General features: G+C 60.2%; 2 protein-coding genes across 3 annotated transcripts; both read right to left on the bottom strand.

Moving 5' to 3' along the window:
* Positions 1–784: 784 nt before the first annotated feature.
* On the bottom strand, positions 785–9736 carry GATD3 (glutamine amidotransferase class 1 domain containing 3). Its single transcript, XM_055569783.1, has 7 exons — positions 9529–9736; positions 9249–9301; positions 7600–7713; positions 6662–6781; positions 4577–4669; positions 1851–2006; positions 785–1322 (listed from the first exon to the last, which is right to left on the bottom strand). Exons 1-7 carry the CDS (start codon positions 9685–9687, stop codon positions 1193–1195), a joined length of 825 nt encoding a protein of 274 aa, XP_055425758.1. The 5' UTR covers positions 9688–9736; the 3' UTR covers positions 785–1192.
* A 3894-nt stretch (positions 9737–13630) lies between these two features.
* On the bottom strand, positions 13631–26740 carry PWP2 (PWP2 small subunit processome component). Of its 2 annotated transcripts, XM_055569782.1 has the most exons (22): positions 26114–26588; positions 25239–25351; positions 24418–24470; positions 24207–24301; positions 23847–23946; positions 23123–23266; positions 22102–22237; positions 21716–21945; positions 21370–21513; positions 20622–20692; positions 20177–20313; positions 19718–19866; positions 19423–19570; positions 18998–19148; positions 18238–18418; positions 17159–17306; positions 16552–16660; positions 16013–16078; positions 15316–15534; positions 15019–15169; positions 14802–14876; positions 13631–14658 (listed from the first exon to the last, which is right to left on the bottom strand). In XM_055569782.1, the coding sequence occupies exons 3-22, from the start codon at positions 24432–24434 to the stop codon at positions 14478–14480; spliced, it is 2652 nt and encodes an 883-aa protein (XP_055425757.1). In that variant the 5' UTR covers positions 24435–24470; positions 25239–25351; positions 26114–26588; the 3' UTR covers positions 13631–14477. The 2 variants fall into 2 exon arrangements, with proteins under 2 accessions (XP_055425757.1, XP_055425756.1); XM_055569781.1 differs by lacking the exons at positions 24418–24470; positions 26114–26588 and adding an exon at positions 26599–26740.
* Positions 26741–27329: the final 589 nt, after the last annotated feature.

Genomic DNA, 27329 nt, shown 5'->3' with positions numbered 1-27329 from the left:
GTTGTCACCCTCAGCCCCCTGACCTCCGCAGGCCCTGCGAGCCCTCTGCAGCCGCCTGGGGCAGGACAGTCCTGGCCAGCCAGGCTGGTGGCCCCAAGGGGGCCCAGGGGCTTGTGTCCCAGGGGACCCAGCCTTGTGGGAGGACGACAGGCAACCAGAGAACGAGTTCTCGGGGAGCAAAGAACAGCGGACACGAGACACAGGGGCGCTGAGGGGACTGGGCAGGCATGGACTCAGGCTCCACCGAGCCTTCTGCAGGCCCCTGCCCCACCCACGCTACCCGAGAACCCAGACAGCCGCTAGGGGGCGCGTTGTACCTGATGTGGGGTGGGGGCATTGTGGGGGACCTGTCCAGGCCCCTGCCCAGGCCACTCAGACACAGCTCAGTGTGGACTGGGTCCAGCAGCCTTCTCGGGACCAGGCGGGGACGTGGCGGCACTGAGCGGTGGGTCCCTAAGGACAGGCGGGCAGGGCTGTGCTGTCATGAGCGGAGCCCTGGGCTCTGTCCCGGGACAGACACCACCCTTGCTCAGAGGAGGGTGCCAGCCAGCACTGCTCACACTTCACGGCTCCACCCTCACGTCCCGCTCCCCTTGCCCCCCTGCTCAGGGCCCCACCCCCAGTGCCCACCCTTCCTTCCTGACAGGAGCAGACCTGAGCCCAAGGTGAGGCGCTCAGGCCTGGACGGGGCATCCTTGTCTGTTTTGGATATGAGTTTACCCTCCCAGGCGATGGCCTGCTGCTCTAGAAAAGCTGCAGGTCGTTCTAATCAGGACACGTCTACTCCAGGTGAGAGATTCTTTAATTACCGATGAGATGGTATTTCCGTTTCCTAAATATGAGATTTGTGAGCTTCAAAAATGTTTCCCTCCAAACGCTACATAAGGTGCCCTGAAGCGATCCTGATCTCGGCCTGGCGTCGCCTCAACTGCTGCTTGTGCTGAAGGGCAGACAAGCTGAAGCCTGAGCCTGCAGAGCAAGTAGCCAGCGCTCCTCAGAGGGTGGGCCCTGCCGCCCCCTCCCTCCTTGCTGGGGGAGTATCTCACGTCAGCCTCCCGGCCGCGAGTGTGTGAGAAGCGGCCTCCTTACAAAGATGATTCCTACATGTTTAAGCAAAGAGTCAGCCCCTGCAGGGTCCCAGGCCAACGGGAGGGTGGCTGTGTGGGGAGCTGGGAGGGCCCATGCCGAGGCCTCAGCGGCCAGCGAGCTCCAGCACCTTCCGCACCATGGCGCCGATGCCGTCGTGGATGTGGTGGAGGGCGGTGTCGCACATGAAGGCCGGGGTTGTGACCACCTTGTTCTTCTGGTCCACGTGAGCCTCGTGCACACAGGTTATGGAAAAACACTCGCAGGCAGGACCAGGACGATCTGGTGTCCAGCGCCACCCCGTGCCCCCAGAAGTGCATCCCCCTCTCGCCCTGCAACAGCACCTGGAAGGGGCTTCTGGCACTGACTGCGCTGCTTCAGCAAAGACCCGAGACCAGCCAGCGAGCTGCTGAGACCCCACGAACAGAGCGCCGCTTCCTGACCCGCATCCCAGTGGCAAGCCACTGAGGGGCCAGCTGCAGGGCATCTCCACACCACACAGCCAGCCACCCCCACCCCCACCCCCGCCATGAGCCCAAGACCGTCTCCTCACCCCACTCACGAAGCCCGAGTGTGAGGTGCGCTGAGGTCAGCGGGCACCACTGTGGGGACATGGGAACAAAGCCACTGCGCAGGAGAGCCATCAGCCTCGCTGCCATACCCATCACTCAGGTGCCCTGGGCACCCGCGCCCTGCAGTGCCCCGGGGCAGCCCCGAGGGGCCGGAGGGGGTCCCCACACCACCCAGGCTGTTGGAAGGATATGGTCACGCCCATGACACAGTGCTTGGCGCCCAGAGCTTTGATGACCTCCGCGGTCCCGGCGTGTGGCCACTTGCCGCCTTCCTCCTGCTCGTGGCCCACAGTGACCTCGACGCCTCTGAGCACTTTGGCCGCGAGCACAGGAGCAATGCAGCACAAGCTGAAAGGGGACGAGAAGGGATCAGTTCAGGACCACACGTGGCCGCCCGGCCCGGGGCACAGTGAGGCACCTGGGGAACACGGTGAACCTCAGAAAGGAGCGTGACCCCGTGCTGTGGGCTCTGCCGGCTCTGAGGGCTGCAGTCTGACCCCAACCCCGGGCTGCCCGCGTGACTGACACCTGCGGAGCGTGGGGCAGTGGAGGGCCCGGCGCCAGGCTGGGGAGCCTTGGGGGGCAGTCAGCTGAGGCCCTGGCTGCCACATGTGCACCAGGCGCCCAGCAGCGTCTCGTGTCCCGGGGAGCAGACTGTACACGGGAGCACTGTCTCTTGCTGAGGCTTTCGGCCGGTTTGTAACACGGCACAGAGAAGCCGAACAGTACTGACCAGCTCCAACCCAACCTTCTCTGGAGAGAGCAAGGCCTGGGGAACGTGGTCCAACCAGCAGCCTTGCCTGGCCTGTTGAGTGGAGGCGAGGACCCTGTCCTAGCAGCAGACTGAGCCCACCCCTGCCCCCCACAGCAGGCTGTCCCCAGAGGCGCCCAGCAGGTTCATGGGGACACCTGCCACGTGGGTGCCTGCTCTGAGGTCCTGCTCTTCATCGGGGGGCTTCCAACCGGCAGCTCCTGAGCCCCTGGATCAGCAAACACTGAGGCCCACGGGAGCCAGGGCTACACCAATGCCCTGCTCCCCAAGACAGCACGCGTGACACCTGCCACAGCAGCTCCGGGCCTGGCCAGCCCCACTCCCCTGGGGCCCAAACGCCCCCAAGGGGCTGTGCCCCACCTCCCCACCTGTTCATCTGGTCCTGAGCTGACTTTAAGACCAAGCGTGCACTCCCTGTCACAAAACGTTGTAAGAATGTCATCTTCACACTCATTAATTGGTAGCCCAGCATCTGGGAACAAGATAAATCCCTGCCGCCTGGACCAGGTGAGCGTCATCGGAACCAGCGCCCTGGGGGCCTGTCGTGTCACCAGGTCACAGGCACCTAACTCAGCAGGCGATGCCCAGAGGTGCAGGCTGCCAGGGGCTACTGCAGTGCGGGGATGAATGCAGAGGCCTGGCACAAAGCTGGCTGCACCCCTACACCGTCCGTAATCCTGACGAGCAGGCCGAGGAGTGATGGGCAGGCGGCTTGGAAGCAGGATGTGAGAAGCCCTGACCTAGAAAGGGCATTCTGCTCGTGGTCAAATAACACTGCCACTCATAGAAAGAAACAGGCAAGCTGCTGTAGGAGGCACTGAACAGAGCTGCCCAGAGTGACCTGGCAGCCAGCACAGGGCCATGTCCCCACCCTGCGCCCTCCCCCCGGCTCCCATGCAGCTCGACTGAGGCGTCCGCTCACTGGAGCAGGAGTGCCCGCTGGGAGGTGGAGGAGCGCCTGCCGGGAGGTGGTCAATCTGCTGGGGACCCGTCCTGTTCGTTGTGCCGTCGAATTCTTAAGAGGAAGAGCGCGAGGCCCTGCCTCAGCGAGGCGCCAGGGCTGATCAGCTGGGCTCTGCAATTGCTCGGCACCGCCTCCCACGGGCAGTCAGAGCATCCAGCATCTGGGGTAGAGATGTTATACGGGCACATGCCCTCCGGAGCTATGGCCGCTGGCACAGCGGGATGTATGTCCTGGACGTTGAACCCTTGGTGGGCTGTCCTCTCCAGCCTCCGTGCCTCCTCCAGACTGAGCGCTCTGCACCTCCTTCTCCAGCCGGCCGAGATGCAGCAGCAGGCAGCTGTGTGACCAGCCTCCGTGCCTCCTCCAGACTGAGCGCTCTGCGCCTCCTTCTCCAGCCGGCCGAGATGCAGCGGCAGCAGCTGTGCAATGGAGGACTGGAGTCTTGCTCTCAACGCGCCTGTGCGCCACTGTGCTCCTGGGAGGACCTCCCCACTCAGGGATGATCCCATCCACGCAACCCGTGCGCTCCAGCACCGCTGTCTCAATAAAGCAGAACCGAGGAACCCCCTGGGGATGCTCATGGACAGGACAGCCTGACGAGCAAGTCTGATGATGACATGGCCATTTCTTGTCCTTGAGAGCCTCCTTATGTGAGTTATAGCCAGTCTGTTGGGACCAGGACCGAAGACCAAGGACCGGGCAGTGAAGAGTGGCTGGCCCTGAGTGTCGGCCCAGTGTGCGACCGCCACAGGATCTAGTCCCCAAAGCAGCTCAGCTGTGTCACAGGGGCCGGCATGGTGCTCAGGGCGGCTGTGGCTCCAGGAAGGACGGGCCAGCTAGCCTAGGGGCTGCCTGAGCCGGGAGCGAGGAGAGGCCTGGCAAAGGCTAGGGCCAGAGCAGGACCAGGGAACCTTCTAGACATGGACAGACTCACCCTCTCCCCTCTCTGTTATGTCACCCAGAAACATTAATGTAACCACACAACTTCAGAATTCTCAGAGCTGGAAGGCTTTGTGAACTCACACAAAACCCCCTGAGTTACGGTGAGGAAAGGGCCGAGAGTTTCCAAAACCACACAGCTCCAAGCCCAGCTCCTGGCTGGGGGACCCAGCATGGCCACGCCGCGGGCTCCACCACGGCCCTCCCCCACCCCGCTATGGCCGACCTCCCAGCCGCACCTACCCAATGGGCTTTCCGGCCTGGTGGAACTCCTTCAGCACGCGCTCTACGTCTCTGTTGACCTTGCAGGTGCCCCCATCCACGGCAAATGTGCTCCTGCCACGAGAAGAGGGCTCCTCAGACCTCGGGGCTCCACCTCCGCCGGCCTGGGGAGCACCCCCTCCTGGATCCCGAGTGCTCCGTTAGCTTCTCAGCAGCTGAAGAAGTGACATGTGTGCAAACACATGTGGGTGCTCAGCTGTCTGCTCGGTCAGCCCCGGAGCGGCAGGAAGTGCCGCTGGCCTGAAACCCACGACGGAGCCTGCGTATCACTAACAGGGATGAGAGTCAAGTCAAACAAGACCCGTCTTCTTCACAGGACAAGAGCACCGAGGGTCTGGATGGTCCCCCTCCAGCAGGTGGGCTCAGACCTCGCGACGACACAGCACTCTCTGCCACAAGCCCCCTCTGCCAGGCTCACGTGGTCAAGGCCTCTGCCCTGGTAGGCTCTCAGGCTGTGTGAGAGCCTCAAAATGGGTCGGACTTTACACTTTAACCAAACGCACATCAGCTAAACCCCCAGAAGGGATGAAGAGTCCCGGAGTCTCATCAGCCCCACATCACTACATGATGGGATCTGCATGTGCGGCACCTGTTAACGGACAAGTCGCAGCTTTAACTGAAAAATACAAAGTGCAGAACAAGAGGCTACCATCTTACTGGATTTTTAAGACGTGTGTAAATCTCGTGGAAAACAGAGTTGGCAACGGTGCTGGAGAGGGGTCCTGGGGTCCCTTGCTGGAAGAACTGGGGTTCCACAGGGAATGGGTCACACTGAGCTCGCCTGCTGCCCCATGTGTATTGCACAGACCACTGGCAAGGAGCTGGCCTTTCTTCTGGAAAGGTCAGAGAGAGCCCCCCGGGGTCTGTGAGCTCACAGACAAGGATGCTGACCCGAGGCCCCGCTTCCTCATGACCGCTCAGTCACCCGAGGCAGGTCGTGAGCCACGCCAGGGACACAACCCCAACCCCCTCCCCACCTCACACACCAGGACACACTGGTGCCGCTGCCCTCAGACTGGGCAGGGTCTAGGGGCTGGGGCAGGCTCTGTGAATCCAGTCATTCTTCAGAGACGGAAGCCTGGTCCCGCCAAGGGGACAAGCCCAGCTGACGCAGACGAGACCTACTACCTCCTGCCAAGAGGCTCGGGAGCACAGAGACGGTGGAGAGCACCCCAAGGCTCGCCGTGAGAGAGGCAGTGGACACGAGGTGTGGCAGGAGTGCGAAGGAAGGACTGTGGAAACTGCTGGGAATGCGGAGAGAGGAGGCTCTCCAGGGACATCCGCGAGCAGAGGGGAGCCTGGAGGTGAAGGGCCGAGGGCAGGGATAGACTCGGAATAGAAGCACCTCTGCCCTTGCTTCTGGGGGCACAGCACCCAGGCACAGTGCCAGCTGGGAGGCCATCGTGCTGCAGCAGAACCACCACGAGTGAACGGCTCAACGGAGGAGAATGGTGGTGTTGGGCACAACGCACCGCGCCGGAGCCCGAGCCACGGGCACAGCTGTCTGGTGCCTCCTGGCACAGCCCCAGCTGCAGCGAGCCCTCCATCATGGGAGCAGCAGCCCTGTGCAAGGCGGAAGGGATGTGCTGGGCCCACGAGGCCAGCGTAAGAGGACTTCCATGAAACGTGGAGAAGAGAGTTAAAGGAACGGAGAACAGAAAGAGGACCTGAAAGCCAAAACACGTCACGGCTGCGGTCATGACGGCCTCCCGGCTCGAGGCCCAGTTACCCTCTGGTTCCCCACGGGGCATAAAGAACAGGGTGCCTGGCCTCATCAGGACTGTGCTCCAATGGCCCCACTGGGAAGGAAGGGCTGTTGTCCCACTGCAAGGTCCACAGGAGGGCGGGTGTCTGCGGGGAACAGCTCTGGGGAGCAGCCTCCTAACTCCACGCCTGATGGCCTGGTCTGGGAGCCTCCTCCCTCCGGGGTCCCTTGTCCTGGGGCAGCTACATCATCACTGTCCCCCAACAGCTGCTCCTGTCACCATCATGTCCCCACCCAACGCCCCGGGGGAAAAGGAGGAGAGCCCAAGCAGCAACACATACAGGTTTTTGGCGGCCCCGAAGCCCCCGGGGAAGATGGCCGCATCGTGGTTGACAGCAGTGAGCTTGGCCAGGTCAGTGATCTTGCCTCGTGCGATCCTTGCCGACTCAGTCAGAACGTTCCTGGGGATGAGCAGAGGCCCCAAGTGTCAGTGCGGACAGTCCATCCCTCAGCATGGATGGGGGCGGGGTGGAGCTGCCATGACACAAGAGGACCCGTCCTCCCGGCTCACAGGCCACACGGTGACAGGGACCACAGTGGGTCTACACTCAGTCTCCGGACCCTATCAAATGGTGCTCAGAACCACCACACCTGGTCACTCAGACGCCAGCGTCAGGCAGGGCCACCAGGTGGCGCTCAGTGAAGAGAGCAGCCGGGACAGAACTGTGGGCGGAGCGTTAAGAGGTGACTTTGAGGGAACTTCTTCCTGCCCTGGGGGCAGCCCAGGGCCAGGGTCCTCACGGGGGCCCTCAATCCCAGGAGAGGGCACCATGCTTCCTTCCCACCACCCCGTCCCTCACTGTCCGCGCCCTGGCCTGAGGGCACCTGGGAAACACAGCCTCCAGGGGCCATCACCCCATAGCCCAGGCAGGACAGAATCCGAGAGCAGGGCTGCCACACCCTCAGAACAGAAACTCTGGTGGGAGTTGCTCACAGATATCTGGGGCCCAGGCAGGTGGATGAGGTTCAAGGCCAAAGGAACACACACGCCTTCGGTCAGAGGCAGGTGTGAGAGCTCACTGCAGAGACCCACCTTCACTGTTCCTGTAGTGCAGGAAGCGAGAACACCCCGAGGCCCGGGACAAGCCCAGGACCACTGCTGTGAAGTCCACCTGAACACGGACTCGGCTCACAGCTAAGACGAAGCAACTGTGGGTGGGCTCTCGGGGAGTTTCAACCCGCCCCGTCCTCACTGAGGGATGAGGCAGAGGGCTCGTACCTGGTCTCGCCCTCGGAAGGCTGTCCCTTGATGTGGTCAATCACGTGCATCTGAGGGACATCAGGGGCGAAGATCTGGACCTCGGCCCCTCCGCGGCTCAGGTGGACCAGGATCCTGCATGGGGGGGAATCAGACCAGACTGACCTGTGCCCAGCCCAACCTTTCCTGCCCACAGGTGTTTGTAAACACAGGGTTTCAGCTGACTGACAGGCGCACACTCCTCACACAGGTTAAGTCTCCTTGGTCTGAAAATAGTTATAGCTGGCTCGCTAACAACCCAAATGCCCTCCATGTGAGTTGCCATCACTGACCTGGAGGAGACCAGCCAGCGCCCAAGCTCCTTCTACAAACCAGGGTGTGGGGACGGGCGACCAGCTGCGGTCACAGCCTGGATGTCTGGGTTCCCAGGCGGCCTCTGGGCACTTGTCCTCCCACAGGCCAGCTCGAGGGTTTGAGGAGGGCTTCTGGTGGTCCTGGTCCCCTCAACCTTCCCCTCATGGGGGTGGGAGGCAGGAAGACACGCAGGCATCCTGGGAGCTGCCGATGATAGCAGCGTTGCCCAGGGCTGCTTGGTGCCAGCCCGAGCCCAAACACTGGCGTGTGATCCATCCCTGGCAGGGCTGTCACCACCCCCTTCCAGGGAAGGAGGTGGCACGAGAGCATGACCCCAAGAGAGATCACAGCCATCTCCTTGCAGGGCTGGGAATCCCTGGATCTGGTCTCCACTCCTTAGACCTCGTGTACATTGGACCCATGAAATTCACTCCCTGTCCAGCCAACACCAGCACACGCTGGCCACCCCCAATGGGAGGGCTCAGTGCACACACCAGCGTCGGGGTCCTCTGGGGCCAGTGAGGTCCCAGGCTTGGGACGGGGGGGTGCTCCCTAACCACTACCTAACTCTCCCGTCCAACTAACTTTGAATCTCACAGCCTCTTCAGTCCTGCTCACGTAACTTCTCAAATGAAAAGCCAAAATATAAACTACTTGGTAACAACTGACAGGCTACACCAGTAACACCTGTCTACAGTGAGGTCACTGCTGCTGCTGAGTCACGTCAGTCGTGTCCGACTCTGTGCGACCCCATAGACGGCAGTCCACCAGGCTCCCATCCCTGGGATTCTCCAGGCAAGAATACTGGAGCGGGTTGCCATTTCCTTCTCCAATGCATGAAAGTGAAAAGTGAAAGTGACGTTGCTCAGTCGTGTCCCACTCTTCCCAACCCCATGGATTGCAGCCCACCGGGCTCCGCTGTCCATGGGATTTGCAAGGCACGAGTACTGGAGTGGGTGCCACTGCCTTCCTCAACAGTCACTGGAGAAGGTGGTCATTGCACCACCCTGAACAATCAGGCTGTAAACACGGGATGGAGCTTGATCTCCAAAACACAGGATCTTGTGATTCCAACGTGTGCGACACAGGGGTGTGGAAAAAAAGGAGGGGAGAGGGTGTTTACTGCTGGGTGACAACATCAGAGGTGACGCTAAAAAGCTTATTTTGTGCCTCCCTGTATTTCACATGCATGATTTCAAACGTTTTCCTTCGCGTCCACCGTGGTCTCTGCCTTTCTAACCAGCAGGAAGGTTTCTCCAGACGGTTCAGGAAAAGGGGGACCGGCCCTCCCGAGGGTGAGCCGCCCGGGGGCTTACGATGAGGCCTCGTGAAGCTCGGTTCCATCGTAGACCCCGCATCCAGACAGCACCTGCGGGGATGAAGGGCCGGTCACCAGGGTCAAGGGGTCCGCCGGGCGGCCGACCGCCTCCAACGGGGGAAAAGGACGACTTCGGGGGCGGGGAAGGGCTGGAGAGCCGAGGGAGGGCGTGGGTGCTGAGGAGCCGACCGCGGGCAGAGACGGTGGGAAGGCGAGCCTTGGCGCTCGGCCCCCACGGCCCCAGGTTCCAATCTCCCCAGGTGCCCGCGTCCGCTCACCACTGCAACCCTGGGCCCGGGGCGCGGCGCGGAGGCGTGGAGGGCCGCGCGCGAGGAGGGCGCCGGCCCGCCGAAAGGCAGCGGCCACAGGCCGGGACGCGGCGCGAACCCGGGAGTCACCGCCAGCCTTGCCGCCGCCAGAGCCCTGAACGCCGCCATGCTGCGCAAGGAGAACAGGGTCACAGGTCACGGTGGGCGGGGCCGCGCCTGCGCAGTAGCCCGGGAGTCGGGCTCCGCCCCTCGAGCGCAGGTGGTCCCAAGTGGTCTGCGCGGTCTCGAGCGCTGTCGCCGCTCCGCGCCGGTTTTCCCGGGGCGGGACGACGCAGGGTCGCAGCCCCCGAGAAGCACCGTGCTGAGATACCGGTTCCGGAAAGTTAACATCAGTGTCGCCATAAGGCCTCAACCTGACTGGCGTCACCGAGTGGCCGGCGCGCGTTTGTCCAACTCTCATCCACGGCCCCCTTTCCGGTTCGCTGAGTTGGGACGGAGTGAGGGTCCCGACTTCAGCGGCCTGGCGACCTTACCCCACCCCGTCCCGCCCCCGCCCCGCCCCCGCCGCCGTTCCCCAACCCCCACCCCCGCCGCTCTTCGAGTTTCCATTGACCCGGTTGTGCAAGGGGCAGGTCAGGTAAAGGCCAGGTCTTTGCGGAGAAAGGGCTTTATCTCACGGGGCCAGGCAAGGACCAGGGGGTGAAGCTCAGATGTGTATACCTGAGGGCTTCGGAAGGGCAAGGGAAGGGTAGGATTGATGGAAAGTAGCCTTATGGAGAGCTCTGCGCTGGGGCAGTGCCGGCACTTCATGCCTCTTCCCAGGTCCATGTGCAGACTGGGAGTAAGACACGGTGGGTCTTCGGCCCTCGATGACTCAAGTTCACTATTCTTCATTCTTGGCTTTCATGTGCCTGCATGATTCTTGGTCAGAGGGGCTGTCAGCAAGCTGTTTCCCTGTTCAGTTGGTTGGCTGTGTTTGACTCTTTGCTACCCCATGGACTGCAGCACACCCGGCTTCACTGTGCTTCACCATCCCCGGAGCTTGCTCAAACTCATGTCTATCGAGTCAGTGATGGTATCCAACCATCTCATCCTCTGTCATCCCCTTCTTCTTCTGCCCTCAATCTTTCCCAACATCAGGGTCTTTACCAATAAGTCAGCTCTTTGCATCAGGTGGCCAAAGTACTGGAGCTTCAGCTTCAGCATCAGTCCTTCCAGTGAATATTCAGGACTAACTTCCTTTAGGATTGACTGGTCTGATCTTCTTGCAGTCCAAGGGACACTCCAGAGCCTTCTCCAACACCACAGTTCAAAAGCATCAATTCTTTGACCCTCAGCCTTCTTTATGGTCCAACTCTCACTTCCATACATGACTACTGGAAAAACCATACCTTTGACTAGATGCCCCTTTGTTGGGCATCTAGTAATGCTCTAAAAAGTAATGGCTCTACTTTTTAATATACTGTCTAGGTTGGTCATAGTGTTTCTTCCAAGGAGCAAACATCTTTTAATTTCATGGCTGCAGTCACCATCTGCAGTGGTTTTGGAGTCCAAGAAAATTAAGTTTTTCATTGTTTCCATTGTTTCCCCATCTATTTGCCATGAAGTAATGGGACCAGATGCCATCATCTTCATTTTTTGAATGTTGAATTTTAAGCCAGCTTTTTCACTCTCCCACTTTCATCAAGAGGCTCTTTAGCTCCTCTTCGCTATCTGCCATAAGGGTGGAGTCATCTGCGTATCTGAGGTTATTGATATTTCTCCCGGCAATCTTGATTCCAGCTTGTGCGTCATCCAGGCTGGCATTTCTCATGATATACTCTGCATATAAGTTAAATAAACAGGGTGACACTATACAGCCTTGATGTACTACTTTCTCAATATGGAACCAGTCTGTTGTTTCATGTTGCTTCTTGACCTGCACACAGGTTTCTCAGGAGGCAGGTAAGGTGGTCTGGTATTCCTATCTCTTTAAGAATTTTCCACAGTTTGTTGTGATCCACACAGTCACCCCTGCAAACAGGCTTGGTTTTCTCTGTATCATTTTCTACCTCGTGGGCCTTGTAACTTACAGGGGGTGGTTTTAGTCCATGCCTGTCTTTGGGTCATTCTTCAGTCTTGAGGGATGGAGACAACCACCGCTTTTAGCTGCCTCCTATTGCTAAGGGGCGTAGGCCTAGCAAGGGCTTGGGGAATAAAACAGTTTGACCATGGAGCTGTACAGACTCTTGGGTATTCAAACTGGATGGTTGGAGGGATTGGTATCTACCAGCTCAGGGTTGACACAGGGGTTGACAAAGAGGCATAATCTGGTTGCCTGTGGCCTTAGGGAGACAAACTTGACATGAAAGTTAAGAATTACAGGCCCAAACAGAGGAAACAATAGTGCTGTGACTAAAGAAGTACCAGCGGATAAAGCCAGTTTCATTCAAACTTACAGGAAGGTCCTTTATAGAACTCCATGCCTCCAGGACAGAATCACCAGGGCTGTGTCCCCAGCTGCCCAGTTGGTGTAGTTCCTTTCTGTCGTGGCCACTCGCTGGGTGGTGTCCACGCGCAGCAGCAGGTGTGGCAGCCACACAGACACCTTGTTCTGCCAGGAGAGAACTGAGGGCTGCTCTGTTATCCATCACCACGCTGTCTATACAACTCCCCATGGTCTGTAGTCTAACCGGAGGCTGGTGTTTCCGCCAGTTCCTCCACTGAGGCAGGAAGATCTCTGATAGCCCCCACTTCCCATGGTGAGCTCGTCCTGTGCTAAGCCGGCGCCCGTGATCATCAACCCTGAGGCCTGCTCCCTTTTTATCTGCTCTCCTGGGTGAAAAATACTTGTCTCAGGGTGACACGTTATGACCCTTGTGAATCGGGCACCACCTTCTGCTCGCTGTCACTCATGCCAGTAGATGGGGACCAAGTTCAGTTCAGAAGCAAAGGGAAACTTTATTCTGTAATGATCAAGAGCGAGCGGTGTGAGCTCGCACCGGAGAGCACAGGCTCGGCCCTGAAAGGCGGTAGATGACGCTGCTTTACAGGCTGCTCCCAGAGGGAGGGTTGGAGTCGTGGGTGGGGCTGGTTGAGCTGTCACCGTGACTTTACACTGGGAACTCTTTAAGTAATTCCTGTCTGGGGACCTGTTACACTTATTTTACTTGAAGCCACGCTTGACACTCGATGGGGTCTTGGTAGCCAGCATGTTCTAAGGTTGCCCAGACAAGTTGGGAGCACCCTGGAAGGCTTGACCATCTTTGGCTTGGGTCAGTTCCTTTGCTGACTCATTTTGGATCCCCCTCTGTGGAACAGATAACAAGCTGTAAGGTTAGTTTTCGCTGGCACCCAATTGCTAGGGTGTCCTGGGTTGCGGATAACGGCAGGTCCGAGCTCTGTAGGGAGGCATTTCAGTACATCGTTAAGGGAACTGTCTAGTGGCGTGCGGGCTTTCCTAGTGGCTCAGTGGTACAGAATCTGCCTGACAATGAGGGAGACATGGGTTCAATCACTGGTCTGGGAGGATCCCACTTGTCAGGGAGAAAGTAAGCCTGCGTGGCTGAACTACCGAGCCTGCCTGCCTAGAGTTGGTGCTCTGCAGTAAGACCAGCCACCACAGTGAGAAGCCTGCGCGCAAGGAGGAGTGGCCCCGTTTGCCACTAGAGAAAGCCCGCGTGCAGTGAAGACCCAGCGCCGCCAAAAATAAATACGCAAAAATCTTTTAAAACGACGAGAACTGTATAGCCGCATGTAAGGGGAAGTCAAATTAACAAAGGAATTTTGTTTCAGGAGTGATGTTGGGGTAGCCTCTAGAGGAAGGTCAAGGTTACATTACTCAGTCCTCTCTGATTATTAGTGGGGGAGCCTGACCCCTAGATGGGCGTGGGAAGACAGACCACACACCGCTCTTCACGGCCTGCTGCTGTAGTGGCTTCTGACTGTAGATTCAGAGTGTTTGTGCCCCAATCTTGCTGGGTGACAACCGCCAGCAGGGAGAGGGGAGGAAAAGGTCTATCTGAATTCTTTTCAGGACCACGGGGATAGCTTACAGATGTGTCTGTGTCTGAACATACATAACCATCCATGTGTTTATTTTATAGCTTAAGACCCAATGATGAAAGAGGATCTGATAGATATATTTTATTTACAAAAGAAATGACTCCTCTGGAGGTAGCACACACGTTTCACAAGCAGATGGAAGAGCACCGCAAGGTGACGCATGGTCCCAACCGACAAGCAAGAACCTGCCTGCTGCTCTTCCCAGTAACAGTCCAGTGACTCCTGGCCACACCTCTGGAGACCTGCAGGCTGGGACCTGTGTCCCGACCCTGGAGGCTGTCACTGCTGAGAGGCCAGGCGCCTGGCTGTGGTCTGGACCACCCTCATGGTGACCCTTCCTGAGGGGCCTCGCAGGATGGAGTCCTCCTTGGAGCTGGCAAGCAGGTCTGACAGGTCTCCCTGGGAAGCCCATCCAGGCCCAGCCCTGGGGCTCCCAGGCCGTCTCCAAAATCAGAGTCCAGCAGATGCTGCCTCCAACCCTGTGCAGGGAGAAGGGGCTGGTGGCCAGGCCACCTGCCGGCTCACCTGTTCACTGGCATGGAGGTGCCAGCACGGCAGTCACACCCAGGATATGTTACAAACACTTTAAATTCAGAGATCAGCCTTAATACCTGTGTTTTAGAAATCTATGTCTTTTTCATCCCTAAAATTATCAAAACTTTATATTAAAAATATAAAAACCCTCATACAAAGTTTGCATCTACACACGTTGGCCCATTAGCCTCTCTGCAAGGTGTTTTCAAGGGCAGCTGCTCCCGGGCCCTGAGTGCTGAGCCGGGCCAGCCGGGAACCCGACCCCGCGGCGGTGTTTGGTGCCTGCTGTGGAGCGAGTCCTGGTGCTGGGGCTCTGGCTGCTCCCCGCGGTGGTGGCCCCTCCTCACCCAGCGTCCCGACCAGAGCCGTGGGATGCGGCCCTAGGCCAGCGGCGCGTCCGCGTGCCCAGGCCCTCCCCCGAGCAGGTGCAGACTGTCGTCGTCGTCATCCTCGGACGCGCCTGCCGCCTCCTCGCTGCCCGGCGGCTCTGAGGGCCGCTTCAGGCCCCGCTGCTTCGAGACGGCCAGCGCGTACTGCAGGTTGTAGCGGTTCCAGTCGCAGCTGTGAGGAAGCACAGGACTCGTGTCAGTGAGACCGACGCGGGGCCTTTGAGTCCAGGTCTGACAACATGGGGAGCAGCCCTGGCTGGACCAGCTGGCGACAGTGAAAGCCCCCCGCCCCCACCCGTGGGAGACGTCACATACAGTTTGGAGACGTCGTCCAAGTGGCGCTGGATGCTCTTCTGAAGGAACTGAACCGCCGGCAGCAGCGTCCCCACTCTGGAAAAAGACGTTCCTCAGCACAGGCTGCTACCTGAGGCCGCCGGGACCCGCTCCACGCTGTCCCCAAGTAAAGGCTGCCACCCCCACCCCGACCAGCGGCCCCATTGATGGGCGTCCACGGTGAGTGGGCCGGGTGTACCTGGACTTCAGCTTCTGTCCATGCACCATGAGCAGTTTCTGAGTCCATATGAGGTAGAATTCTAGATGGCGAGATACTTCAAAGGATGAAGCTAAAAATTCCAGCACCTTCTCCACGTACAAGTCGGGCAGGGAGGAGCTTATGACCTCGACTGTGAGGGAAGGACAGCCGCATTCAGCCCGTAAAGATCCCGTCAGGAGAGACATGCTCACAGCTCGTGGCCTCTACATGTGCAGAACTGGCCAGTACATGTGAATGCAGGCCCCCGGCCCCCCTGCTCCTCCGGCCCAGGCTCACTCTCGTCCCAGGGCACCGCCTCCAGGGTCTCCTGCAGCAGCTTCCTCTCGTTGAGCCGGAAGGCTAGGAGGATGGCCCTGGTGAAGTCCCGCTGGCGCAGTGCCGCCCGGATCCGCACGGGGGTGACGCTGGTGTCTAGCTCGAACGGGTCAAAGAGCATCTGGGCATCCAGGGAGTAAATGAGGAGCCCCTCAGTGGTGGTGGCTGCCCAGCAGCGCCCTGCAACAAAAAGCAGACTTGAGAAAGGCTTCCTGAACATTTATTTCCACTCTGTCCCTTTTTTTGAAGAACAGGTCCTGAACACATCTGGGAACCCGAGTGCAAGTGTGGAGGGAGCCTAGGGATGCTGGCCCCTAAGGAAGGGGTGCCTGGGCCTCTGCTATGGCCCCTGTGAACCCCAGCCACTGAGACCCTGTCCTGTTCGGCCCCCGCTGGACACTCCAGGGGTGGGGCTGGGAGGGGGATGAAACCCAAGGACGACATCACTGTGGGGGGGTGGGGGAGCCGCCTGCCTCTGTGCCCCCACGCCAGGCATGTCTGCAGCCACAGCTGCCCTCCAGCAAGGACACAGATGACATCTGACCCCAGGGGGACTGTGGTGCCCAGAGCTGGCCCCGGGAGCAGGGTGATAGGCCCAGAAGCCCATCAGCACCAAGCCCACCTCTCCCACCCTGATGACCCGAAGCCCGGGGCTCACCGGTGGGGGAGAAGCGGAGCGAAGTCACCCTGATCTCAGGTTTGAAGTGCCGGGAGCTCATGTCACCTGGAAACAGAGATCCCCCTACTCACAGGGCTGCACACACCTCAGCACCCCCCACAAAGGGAGGCCCATGCTGCAGGTCCTCAGGTACTGCTTCACGGGTGCCGGCGGCCTCCACAGGCAAGCCCTCAGTGTAGACACTCCCGTGGGCTAGGGCCCAGCCTAGAGCAGCCCCCCGCTCCTAGGGAAAGCCCCGCCCAGCCCAGGGCTGCCAGGCAGCGGGTTTCAGGGCCCACACTCCTGACACAAGGCTTCCTCTCTGGCCACAATGGAGCAAGTACTAGGAGCAAGACACAGGGCTGGGTACCAGCCAGACGTCCAGCTGCTCACAGAGGGGGCACCCAGGCCAGGTTCCTGGACATCAATCGCTATAGCCTCGACAAGGGAGCAAAGCGGCTATCACCCAGGAAAACGGCCAGGGAGCAGGACGGCTTGCCACGGCCTGGCTGCGGGACACGAGAGAACCCCCTGCTCACCTTTCTTCACGCCTGGCAATGGTATGGCAACCCCGCCCTCCTCCGCAGCATCTTGGTCAATGAGTGCCAGGTTGCCGAACTCCGTCATTTTCCTTCGGTTCAAAAATTCCTGAAGGGCGAAACCCAGACGTCCCACTGTGGGAGGTGGAAAGGGTGCACTCATCTGCCCCACATCCCCCTGTATCACCAACATGGGGCCCAGTCCTGCCTGGAACCCAAACGGGACACAGGGAGCCCAAGACAAGACAGCCCGGGGCCCACAGTCAGGCCTGAAGAAGGTGGGTTCTTGTAACTCAACATCTGAACAGAGGGTGTGCGTGAGCCTGCAAGGGAGATGCACGTGGGGAGCCTCTGCTGCCACTTGCCTCGGCCTGTCCTGGGGACATGATGAGGACACTCCGGCCCTGACACCTCGGAGGGGTGGGCTGCGGCTGCAGAGATTAGCCCCTCACCTGGCACGAGGGCCAGGACAGGTGAACCCAGGCAAGCACACCTGTCTGGAGGGTCCCCAGGTTGCCTGTGGGGCCAGGGTGTGAGGAGGCCTCCAGGTGAGGCCGGACAGCTCCGGGGACCACGGAGCCCTGCAGCACCCCCGGAGCTCACTCACCTCCATGGCGTCCAGTGACAGGTTGCAGGAGATCTCGAACTTCTTCCTGAGAATCTGCTCCCTGACGTGATAGATGCACACGAACTTGGACATCCCTCCCGCCAGGATGCTCTGGCCATCCGCAGAGTAGCAGAGAGTGGTGAAGGCCCTGGGCAGAGGGCATGCAGGCTTAGCCACCACCCAGAGGGCAAATGGCAGGCGCCCCTGCCCCCTCCAGGGCTCCAGCCCAAACCCTGCAGCCCCGTCACCCGGCTCCCTGGGGGGACCATGACCCCTGGAGGAGGTCAAGGACTGCGGCGCTGCGTCAGGGCGCTTCCAACTGAAGTCAGCATGGAGATGGGTCAGTCCACCCACTACCCCCACAGCAGCCGTGGACAGGACCAGAGCTCAGGCCTGCGCTGCCCTGGCTGGCTTCCAGAACTTGAGACTGCAACCTGGGGTTTGGCAAAGGATTCTTAGATATGACACAAAGAGCTCAAGTGACCAGAAAGAAACAAGTGGGCCTTTGTCACAATTAAAAATGTTTGTGCTTCACATTAACATCCTCGAGAGAAGTGGCGATGAGCCACAGGGGGAGGAGGTACCTGCAGATAGTGTATTTGACGAGGCCTCGTATCGTGAGTCTGCAGAGAGCCCTTGCAACTCGGCACCACAGACACGCACCCATTAACACAGCCCACACACGATGGCCTGTCAGCCGACGAGCAGACGCCCAAGAACACCAGTGCACGGGAGACGCCAAGCCCCGGGCATGGCTACACCGCCCCGCCGCCCGGCCCCCCCCAGCGCAGCTGTGACTGTAAACCAGAGTAAAGAGCACTGCTTATGACGTGAGGAGACCAGAAGCCCCCGCCCTGGACGGGTGTAAATGGTACAGGCTCTTTGAAAAACGGCCGGTGGGGCAGTAGACTGCCAGGGATGCACCCCTAGACCTGATAACAGGACCCACAAACACTCATTCTCAGGGTGTGAGAACATGGACACCTGTTAACCCACATGGACCCCAGGACAACCCGCTCCCTCTGGGGTCCCAGCCAGGGAGCCCCCAGGCTCTGGGACACACCCCGCTGGGCACTCACTTCCCCTTGGCTGAGTGCTTGGCGGTGATCTTGTCCAGCTCCTTCCGGCCCGTCTTGAGGTCGTGCCTGCCCTCGATGGAGCCCGTCTGCACCGCGTTCTCGGGGTCCCAGAAGGTGATCTGTGAGTTCAGTGTGGCCACGGCCAGCTCGGCACCATCAGGGCGAAAAGTCACGGCCAGAGCTAAGAAGAGACGTGTAATCAGGGCCGGGGAAAACCCTGGGCTCCAGCCATTGGGCCACTCTGCCCTGCCCTCATCCTGGCACCCTGAGGGTCTGGGGGCCGCAGGACCCACACAAGCATGACCGAGCCGGGCAGCCTGGTGATGGAGTCTGGGCAGGAGGCACCACGTGGAGGCCGTGGGCAGGCTAGAAACAGACTAGCTGGAGGCAGGGTCAGTACAGGCCCCGAGAAGACGCAGGGCCCACAGCTAAAAGCCTGGATCAGGTCCATGTGGGGCAGCAGGAAGCCATGACCACCGCAGAGACTGAGAGCCCCGGGGCTGACGACTGGGTTCTATGAAGGCTGGGTATGGGCAGGCGGCGGGGTAGGGCCTCACTCCCAGGAACGGAAGCCAGCTGCAGCAGGGCCCTCGCTCGCTTGCTCTGCTGTGGAGCCTGATGCCAAGCCACACAACTGGGCTGCCAACCCCAACAGCCCACGAAACTCTGGGGCAGCCAGTCCTGACAGCCCATGCACTTGGGATCCTGGGTTTATCCAAGCACGTGACTAAGACCGGGCCTTCCCCTGGGTGCCACTCACCGTCAGAGGTGAGGGCCAGCGTCTCTGTGGTCCTCCAGCTGTCCGCCATGTCCCACAGACGCACTGTCCTGTCCCAGGAGGCGCTGGCCAGGACCGACTTCATGGGGTTAAAACACAGTCCGCTGATGGGCCCCTCGTGGCCAGACAAAACCTGTGGCCATTCAGAAGAGACCTCTGAGGATCTGAGACCCTCGGGGTCCCTCCACCCCGGGGCCGGACTCGCCTGCTGGATGCTGGTGTGCTGAGGCCGTGGCCCCTGGCTGGGGGTGAGGGAACCCCACCTTGGTTGGGCCAGGGAGTGGAGCCTGCCAGGAAATGCATGTAAACGGTGCCACCTGTGCTAGACGTGACCCGTCTCCCACTCCTCTCGCGTCAGCAAGGCCCCCTCCCCACACCCTGGCCCCTCCCAGACTTGCGGCCCTTACATCAAGGAGCCGGCCCGTCTGCATGGACCAGATGAAGACCTCAAAAGAGTCCTGTGCTCCAGCAGAGACGATCTCCCCGCTAGAGTCCACAGCCACGCAGGAGAACTGGGTGGGGCGCGGGGATGTGAAGGTGCGGAAGTTCCGGTACCTGTGGGAGGACGGCCCGGTTGGAACAGTTCCGGGGCCACATGCCCTCACCCGTGTCTTCCCGACAAGCCCCGACCCCTTGACCTTGGTTTCACAGCTTAGAGCTCAGGGGGGAGCCTGAAGAGCCAAGGTCCCCACAGGAAGTCACCTGTGAAGATCAAAGGCGCGCACAGTCCCGTCCATGGAGGAGGTCACGATGACGTAGCCAGTGGTGGTGAAGGTCACGCCGGTGACCCCACTTGAGTGCTCCGTGAAAGTGACAAAGCAGAAGCCACTGAGGGTGTTCCACACCTTGACCTGTGCAGGGAGGCCACGGTTCAGGACAGCCCATGTGGGTGCCCTGGTGAGTGAGGATTAGGGGCTGCGGGGGGCCTCCCACGTCAGAGCAGCTGCTGGTAGCCACGTACGGAAAATAAGTCAGGAAGGGAAACAGAAGCTACAAGGTTCTTCGTTCCGACCCCAGCGAGCCTGTGAACAGCTTCTCAGGAGCCCAAGTGGGGCCTTGCTATCGGGGCCAGACCACCAGTGCAGCACCCCCCCAGCCGGTTAGCAGAACAGAGACAGGAGGGGGATCCCCCCAACCCTGGACGGGATGCAGCCGGCCCACCTTGCCATCGTCCCCGCCGGTCACGATGTACTGCCCGTCAGGGGAGTAGGCCAGGGACACCATGCTGTTGAAGTGGCCCTGCTGCTTGAGCACGTAGGACTCGCTCTGCCACTCCCACACCAGCAGCTGGCCCAGGCCTGCAGGGCACACAGGACCACTCATGACCCCCGTTTCCCGTCCGGGCCTGAACACGGGGACCCAGAGCGGAGATGCCAGCCTCCCACATTGCCTCCAGAGGCCGGGGCCACAGGCTAAGCGTTCCAGGTGGCAACGGGACTCAGGACGCAGAGGAGCCTTTGTTCTCAAGGTTTCATCGGCTGCTTCTTCACAGTGAGCCAGCAGCCTGCCAGCCTGGCCCTGGAACCTCAGGAGTGAGGTGGGGCAGGGCAGGCTTCCCAGGGAGGAGAAGCTCCACTCAGGTCACCTCACAAACCCAGGCACCAACCTGAGCACCCAAAGGCGATCCAGTCCCCAGAGCTGTTGATGGCAATGGACGCAACCCTCTGATCCGAGATGCTGAGGAGACACACGGGACCTGGTCAGCACAGCAAGGCCTCCGTCCCCACCCCAGGGTGGCTGCACGAGCCAGGACGGGGCCAGGTCTCCTGGCTGACGGCACCCACCTCCTCCCCACCCGGTTACTGTTTACTTCACTCAGAACAATAAAAAACCCAGAGCTTCTGCACCCCGTGTTCAAAAACTCAGAGCTCTGTGGCTTCGTGAAACCAGCACTTCGGTTTCCTCCACATTCCAAAGATACAGGCGGGAAAACGAAAATGGAAGATAAGAACATGACCCACACACACCTCCCCATGACTGGGGTGGGAGCGGCACATCTGAGATGGAGGGTGGCACAGTTCCCCAAGCCCCTCAACCCAGGATGGAGGTGGGGATGGGTGTTCTGGGAAGCCAACCATGCAGCCAGTTAGGCCTCCTGATCCCTCCATGGCCCTCAGTCCTGGCAGGCATGGTGTGGCTTCCACCCACCCTGCCCGCCTGGTGGATGAAGAGCACAAATGTACACACGACTGCACACATAAGTACATGACTGCACACACAGGCACATGACTACACACGTGTACACAACAGCACACACAGGTACACGACTGCACACACAGGTACATGACCACACACACAGGTACACGACCGCACACACACGTACACAACTGCCCACACACAGCAGAGGCGCTGACCTCAGTGAGTGGATAAGGTTGAACTCTGGGAGCTCGTGAAGGTGGAAGATTCCAGAAGCAAAACCAGTGACCAAGAGGTGGACCTTCTTGTGATATGCAGCAGCCGTCAGATTGTTAAAATCACCTTCTTTGTTGAAAAAGTACCTAAACAGACAGGGACACAAGAACTGTTGGAGAAGGACCAGAGAGCCCGGCTGGTCCCACTCCCTCACCCCAGCCTCCGCCCCAGTCCCCCGGGGCAGGCGGAGACCCCAGCCCCCGAGGGCAGGCGGGGGACAGCAGGTTGGTGCTGCCCCGCAGTGCCCCTGGTCCTCACCCCCAGCCCTGGTGCAGGACGGGCACCTACTTGGCCACCCGTGAGTACTTCACTTTCCCCTGCTGCTCCTCAGCAGCCGGCGTGGACTTTCCACGGATGGTGGTCTCGGTCTCTGCCCCCTCCTCCTCCTCCTCCTCCTCCTCCTTCTCCCTCTGCAGCAGGTCTGCCTTCCAGCCTGTGGGGGCCTTCAGCCTCAGGCCCTCAGGAAGGGTGTCGCACTGCCACACGCACAGGGCACCGTCCTGGCTGAGCGTGTACAGCTGCAGAGGAAGACGTGTGAGCCCGGGTGGGTTCCCCAACCCCCAGCCCACACCCGCCCAGGCTGCGGGGACGAGAACGTGGCCGGGTGCTGCCGAAGCCTGCAGGGCCCCCAGGGCCCCCGCGTCCCCAGGGGAGGGGCTGCGACGGGGACGTACGTCTAGGCTGCTGGCCTCGAAGAAGCAGGCCACGATGGCATCCTTGTGTCCCCCCAGCGCGTAGTAGATGAGGTTGTCCCAGCGCTCGGCCCCAAACACCCACGTGGACATGTCTCTGCTCCCGACTGCAAAGCACCTGGGGACAGGAAGTCACATCTCAGCCTGGGTTCGCAGGTGACTACCTTCCACAGCGTCCCGGGGCACAGGGGCGATGCCCAAGGTCGGCTCAGGTCTGCATCTGCCCTGGGCGGGGCCGGGGTCCACCTGTGCTTCTCCCAGGGCCAGGAGTCTCACTGCACGTGTGTTGCTGCCCCTCATTGCAAAACAGTCTCTCCCCTTGGCCCAGGGGAGCCCAAGGACCGACCACTGAGCCCAGTGGAGGGCTGCCTGGGGGACCCTGTGCCTCCCATCTCCCTGACCCCAGTCGGAGCCAACTGTGCTCTTGGCAGGAGGAGAGCCAGGTGTGGGCCCAGGCCATGCAGAAGGGCACGACCTCTTGGCTGTGGCAGCCCACAGCCCACCAGCGTCTCCCACAGACACAGTGTGAGCCTGGGGCTGTTCCTGCACTATAGCTCAGAGAACGTGGGAAGAGTTGGCTTGGCCTACAAAGTGGCAGCCACCTCCAGCCGCGCCGCCCATTCCCTCCCCCGGCTCCCCGAACGCAGGGCAGCAGACACAGCCACGGGACGCCTTTGGGGACAGCTGAGGGACAGCACTGCCCGGGCAGCCCACTGGGAGATGCTGCCAGCGCTCCCGCTGCCCACGGCCGCTCTGGAAGCTGGGCCACAGGGCGCTGGCTCAGGCGGCCCTCACCCTGGGCCATGCTTCGCTCTGCTCTCCAGTGACCAGGGCCAGGCAGACCTGACTCAGACTCAAAAGCCAGGCCTGCGTCCAACCCACACAAGAGGGTTGTGAGAAGCCATTTGAAAAAGAGCCAGGGACATGACAAGTCACCCCATGTGATGAGACACTTCACAGGTGCCCCTTCAGGCCCCTCCTATGTCCAGCGCCCCTGCCTCACCGGGAGTCATCCGTCCAGTCAATGCATGTGGTCTCGTCGTATGGCCCAAAGTAGGTTTTGTCCAGGACGAATGCGTTGAATTCCCGCTTCCTCCCAGGGGCGTGGTACATCTGAGCAATGTTGCCTTTCGTGACGACGAATTTCCTGCCGTAGAAACGGTTTCGTCAACATCCAACACCAGGGCAGATCCTGAGCCGAGGCCGGCTTCCCACAGGAGGCAAACCTGGGTGGGGCCCTGACCCTCACCTGCCTCTCACGGGTCCCAGTCCCCTCTCCTCTGGGTGGACAGTCAGGGAAGAAGCGGACAGACTCTAGGTCACGCCACACTTCTGCCCCTTCAGGCCCTCGCACTGGCCTGGGAGGTGGTCGCCAAGGTCAGGGCAAACTCGGACAGCCCCGGCCCAGCACACCCTCTACTGCATTTCAGGGTGTGGACACGGAGCTGGGGCTCACAGCTGACCACTGGAGCGCCTCCTCCCCAACACGGCCAGGCTGGCCCAGGTGTGAGCAACCCGAGATCGAGCCCCCTTTCCTGCAGTCCAAGAACAGGCCAGGCCTGGCCCCATTGTCCACATGGTGGACGTCGAGGCCAGGGGCCCGTGCCACCCAATACCATGGCTCCCTCAGGGCTCAGGGGCCGTCTGTGGCTCGGATCGTGGGCCATCCGAGCCCACCACATGAGTAATGCAGCTCCACGGCTCCCACCCCGCCCGCAGACGCGTACCTGCCATCAGGGGAGAAGGAGACGCTGTGCACGGCACCCTTGAAGTGGAAGTTGTGCAGCACAGACCTGCAGACCAGGCTGACCAGCAGCGCATTGCCCCCTGTGGGAAGGGAGAGCAGGCTGAGGCCCCGCACATGGCACGCACGCACCAGGCCTTGAAGGCAGGCCCTGGGCCCTGCGGTGTGGGCAGCACACCGCTAGGCAGGATGCCTCACATGCCCACCCGAGGCCCACCCAGGCCCAGACACAGAAGCAGCCGAGGCAGTGGAGGGACTGTGTGGGCCTCGACCCCCAAGGGTCTCAGTGCTGGCCTCTAGTCATCTGGACACTACCACACCTGCCCCCAGTCAAGGCGGTTACCTTCGTCAACAATGATGGCCAGGCGGCCGTCCGGGGACAGCCCCACACACTTGATGTTGTAGCGAGTGGCCAGGGGCAGGGTGTTGGACTTGTTGCTGGGAGACAAAAACCAGAGCTGAATCACTATGCTCATGTCGTCGGGCGGGGGGTGGGGGCAGGCCAGCCAGCACCAGCAGCCCTCACCCCTGCACAAAACACATAAAAACCTTACAAATGGGTTTTGAACATGTCAGTTCTGCTTCTAGGGCCTCATACCAAGAGGACCTGCAAATATACAGTCAGGAAACCAGAAATGACCGAGCTGCCCAATAAGAGGGTAAGCCCAGGGACAGCACGCCCAATAAGGCCTTCTGCAGGAATGAAAAAATGTGGAGTCATGGAAAACTAAGTAAAGATAAATAACCCCTGGATCACATTCTAATTCTGTCCTTTATCGTATCACTTTCCAGTTCTTCTTCAGCAGCCACAGGGCCTCGACCTTGGAGTGCCCCTGCCACACATCACTTAAACAACTGACACCAGCAATGACCTGCCAGGAACTGGCCCGGGGTGCATCCTGCACTTCAGGAAACAACTCACAAGCAAGGCAGGTACTATGGCCCCATCTTATAGATGAAAAAACTGAGGCCTGCAGAGATCCAAGCAGCCTCTGCAACAGGAGGGTCTCACCCAGGCCACACACGTCTGAGAAGACAGGAACAGAGCCACGTGCATGCTCAGTGGAGACAGAGTGAACCTGAGCAGGCTGGCCAGGCAGCAGTCCAGGGCTGGTCCCATGCCCAGGCATCCTCTACCAGATGTTTCAGCCAAGTGATACAACCTCAATACACAGGGTCTAGCGGAGAGGTTTGAAGGGAGAAACCGGGACCCCTACAGCCAGTCCCGCTGCTGATCCACTGGCACTACGTGAATCTGCAGGCCCCTCTTGAGCTGTCTTAAGTAAAAGGTGTGCTTTAGACAGGTGAGGAAAAAGCTGTTTTTACTTGCAAACCACAAGGATCACTATTGCTAAGATCATTTTAGCATACTTACTTTTTCAAGTCGAACACAGTAACTCTGTTTCCCACAGGGCTGATAACTGAATTCCCATCACAGGTAAAATTTAAGTTTCCACACCGATAGACTGTCCCCAGCAAATTTGAAAACTGAAAAGAAAACAAAACTGTCTTTATAATATAAAGAAAATACAATTCTTGGAAACGACAAAGCGAGGCTTCTGGTCAAGGAGATGGTGCAGACTCTCGCAGGCTCCCTGATTATTCCCAGGGTCCCTCGAGCCACCCCCCTCCTCCCAGGACAGTTTCTGGGCACCTCTCAGTCCGGCCCCGAGCAAGAGAGAATACATAAACCCAGTCCCCAGGGTCTCTGAGCTTCCACTGGGGTGGACAAAGGGCAGGGTCAGCGCAAGGAAGGCTCCAGATAGGAGGCATCTGCTGGAGGGAGGGGAGGATAGGACCCTTGGTGCAGGAAGAGAACTGCTGCGGAACAGCCTCCCGACTGCATGTGGGGTTCAAGGCTTCCTGAACAGGGTAACCTGCTGGCAGCCCATCCGTTCAATCATTCATTCAACCATCAACCACCTGCAGGTCCCATGACCCGCGTGTGGGCCACTGAGACGGGAGGGATCACCAAGGAGCATCTGGAGCTGCAGGCGGGCAGGGCCCTGGGAACCCCAGGAGGCTACGGGAGACTGGAGAGCTGAGGATGGAGGGCACACCGAGAGGAGCTGGATGGGGCAGGTTGGGTTCACAGTGGGGCAGCATTCTGAGCAGGACGACCAGATTGGGTAGGGGCAGCCTGGGTGTGGGGTGGACCTGAGGAAGCTCCCGCTGAGGCTAGGGCCAGGCCATGCCTTGGACGTGAGGAGCTAGGACCTGACAGAGAGAGAAAGGCTGTTAACGACGAACCTGCGCGGAGGAACAGCCGTCAGGGCAGTGGCAGCAGCAGGCAGGGCCGCGCAAACGCTCACGGCTCCAGACACACAGGTAGCCCGCTGTGCCAAGCGGACCGAGACGCGGGGAAGATGCAGAAGCGCGTCCAGTGAGCTCGGCACCAGGGTCCCGCCCTCTGCCCCCGCGTCCTCCCCACGTCTCTAGCTGCGGAGCCTGGGAACCAGGACTTCCGTCCGGGCTGGCCTCCGCTGCCCAGCTCGGATCTCGGCGTGACCCTTCCTTAGCGCTCCTGCTCTTTTCGTCCGCGCGAGCCGCTCCGTCCCAGTCGGGGCTCTGCAGCCCCAGGCCACTCTCTCAGGCTGCCGGGTGAGGAACCGGTCGGTGGTGCCTGACCCAGTCAACCCAGGCTCGGTTCCCGGACCCCGAGGGAGCAGTCTCAAGGAGCGACTCCATCCGGACCCCGAATTAAGAACCCCTCACCACCCCTGGCCCGCGCTCACCCTGTATGCGAACTTCATCCCGGCAGCCACACGTGTGTTGCTTGCAGTCTCTGCGCCCTGCCCCTCGGCCCGCAGCAAACACTTCCGGGGTGGGAGCGCGGCCACGCGCCACAGCGCCCCCTAGAGGCCTGGAGGAGCGGCACGGCCCGAGGTGGGGTCCCAGCCGGCCGACCCCGCCCCAAGAGTGGTTCCCTGGCTGCCGGTCCAGCCCCGGAGGCGAAGCCCCACCCACCGGCCCCTCCCCGAAGCGCGGTTCTTTGCAGCCAGCACGGTCCCAAGGCGCAGCCCCAGCTCCCCCCCTCCCCCACCCCGCTCCGCACCCCACAGGTCAGGTTCAGGTCCTCTTGGGCTTGGGGTGGCTTGCCCGTCTGCTTTGACAAACCATTCCAGCACCATGGATGGCGAGATCCGATCAGATCGTCCGATTCCACGCTTAGTTGTTTAAAAGCTCTAGGTTAAGTGGGGGGCAAAACAGCAAGACTAAGTAAATGGAAAACCTTTTCCGAAGAAAAGAAATTGTATTAGTGAAGATACCAAATGTGACAGACGCAGCTACCTTGTCAGACTGTTGTTCAGGGGCTAAGTGGTGTCCAACTGTCTGCAACCCAATGGACTGCAGCCTGCTAGGCTCCTCTGTCCTCCACTATCTCCCAGAAATTGCTCAAATTCATGTCCATTGAGTCGGTGATGCTATCTAACCGACTCTTCCTCTGCCACCTTCTCCTGCCCTC

The sequence above is a fragment of the Bubalus kerabau genome, chromosome 2 (genome assembly GCF_029407905.1).
Source record: "Bubalus kerabau isolate K-KA32 ecotype Philippines breed swamp buffalo chromosome 2, PCC_UOA_SB_1v2, whole genome shotgun sequence".
NCBI lineage: Eukaryota > Metazoa > Chordata > Mammalia > Artiodactyla > Bovidae > Bubalus > Bubalus kerabau.
Note: the sequence above shows the minus strand (reverse complement) of the source record. Positions and strands in the feature narration are given on the sequence as shown.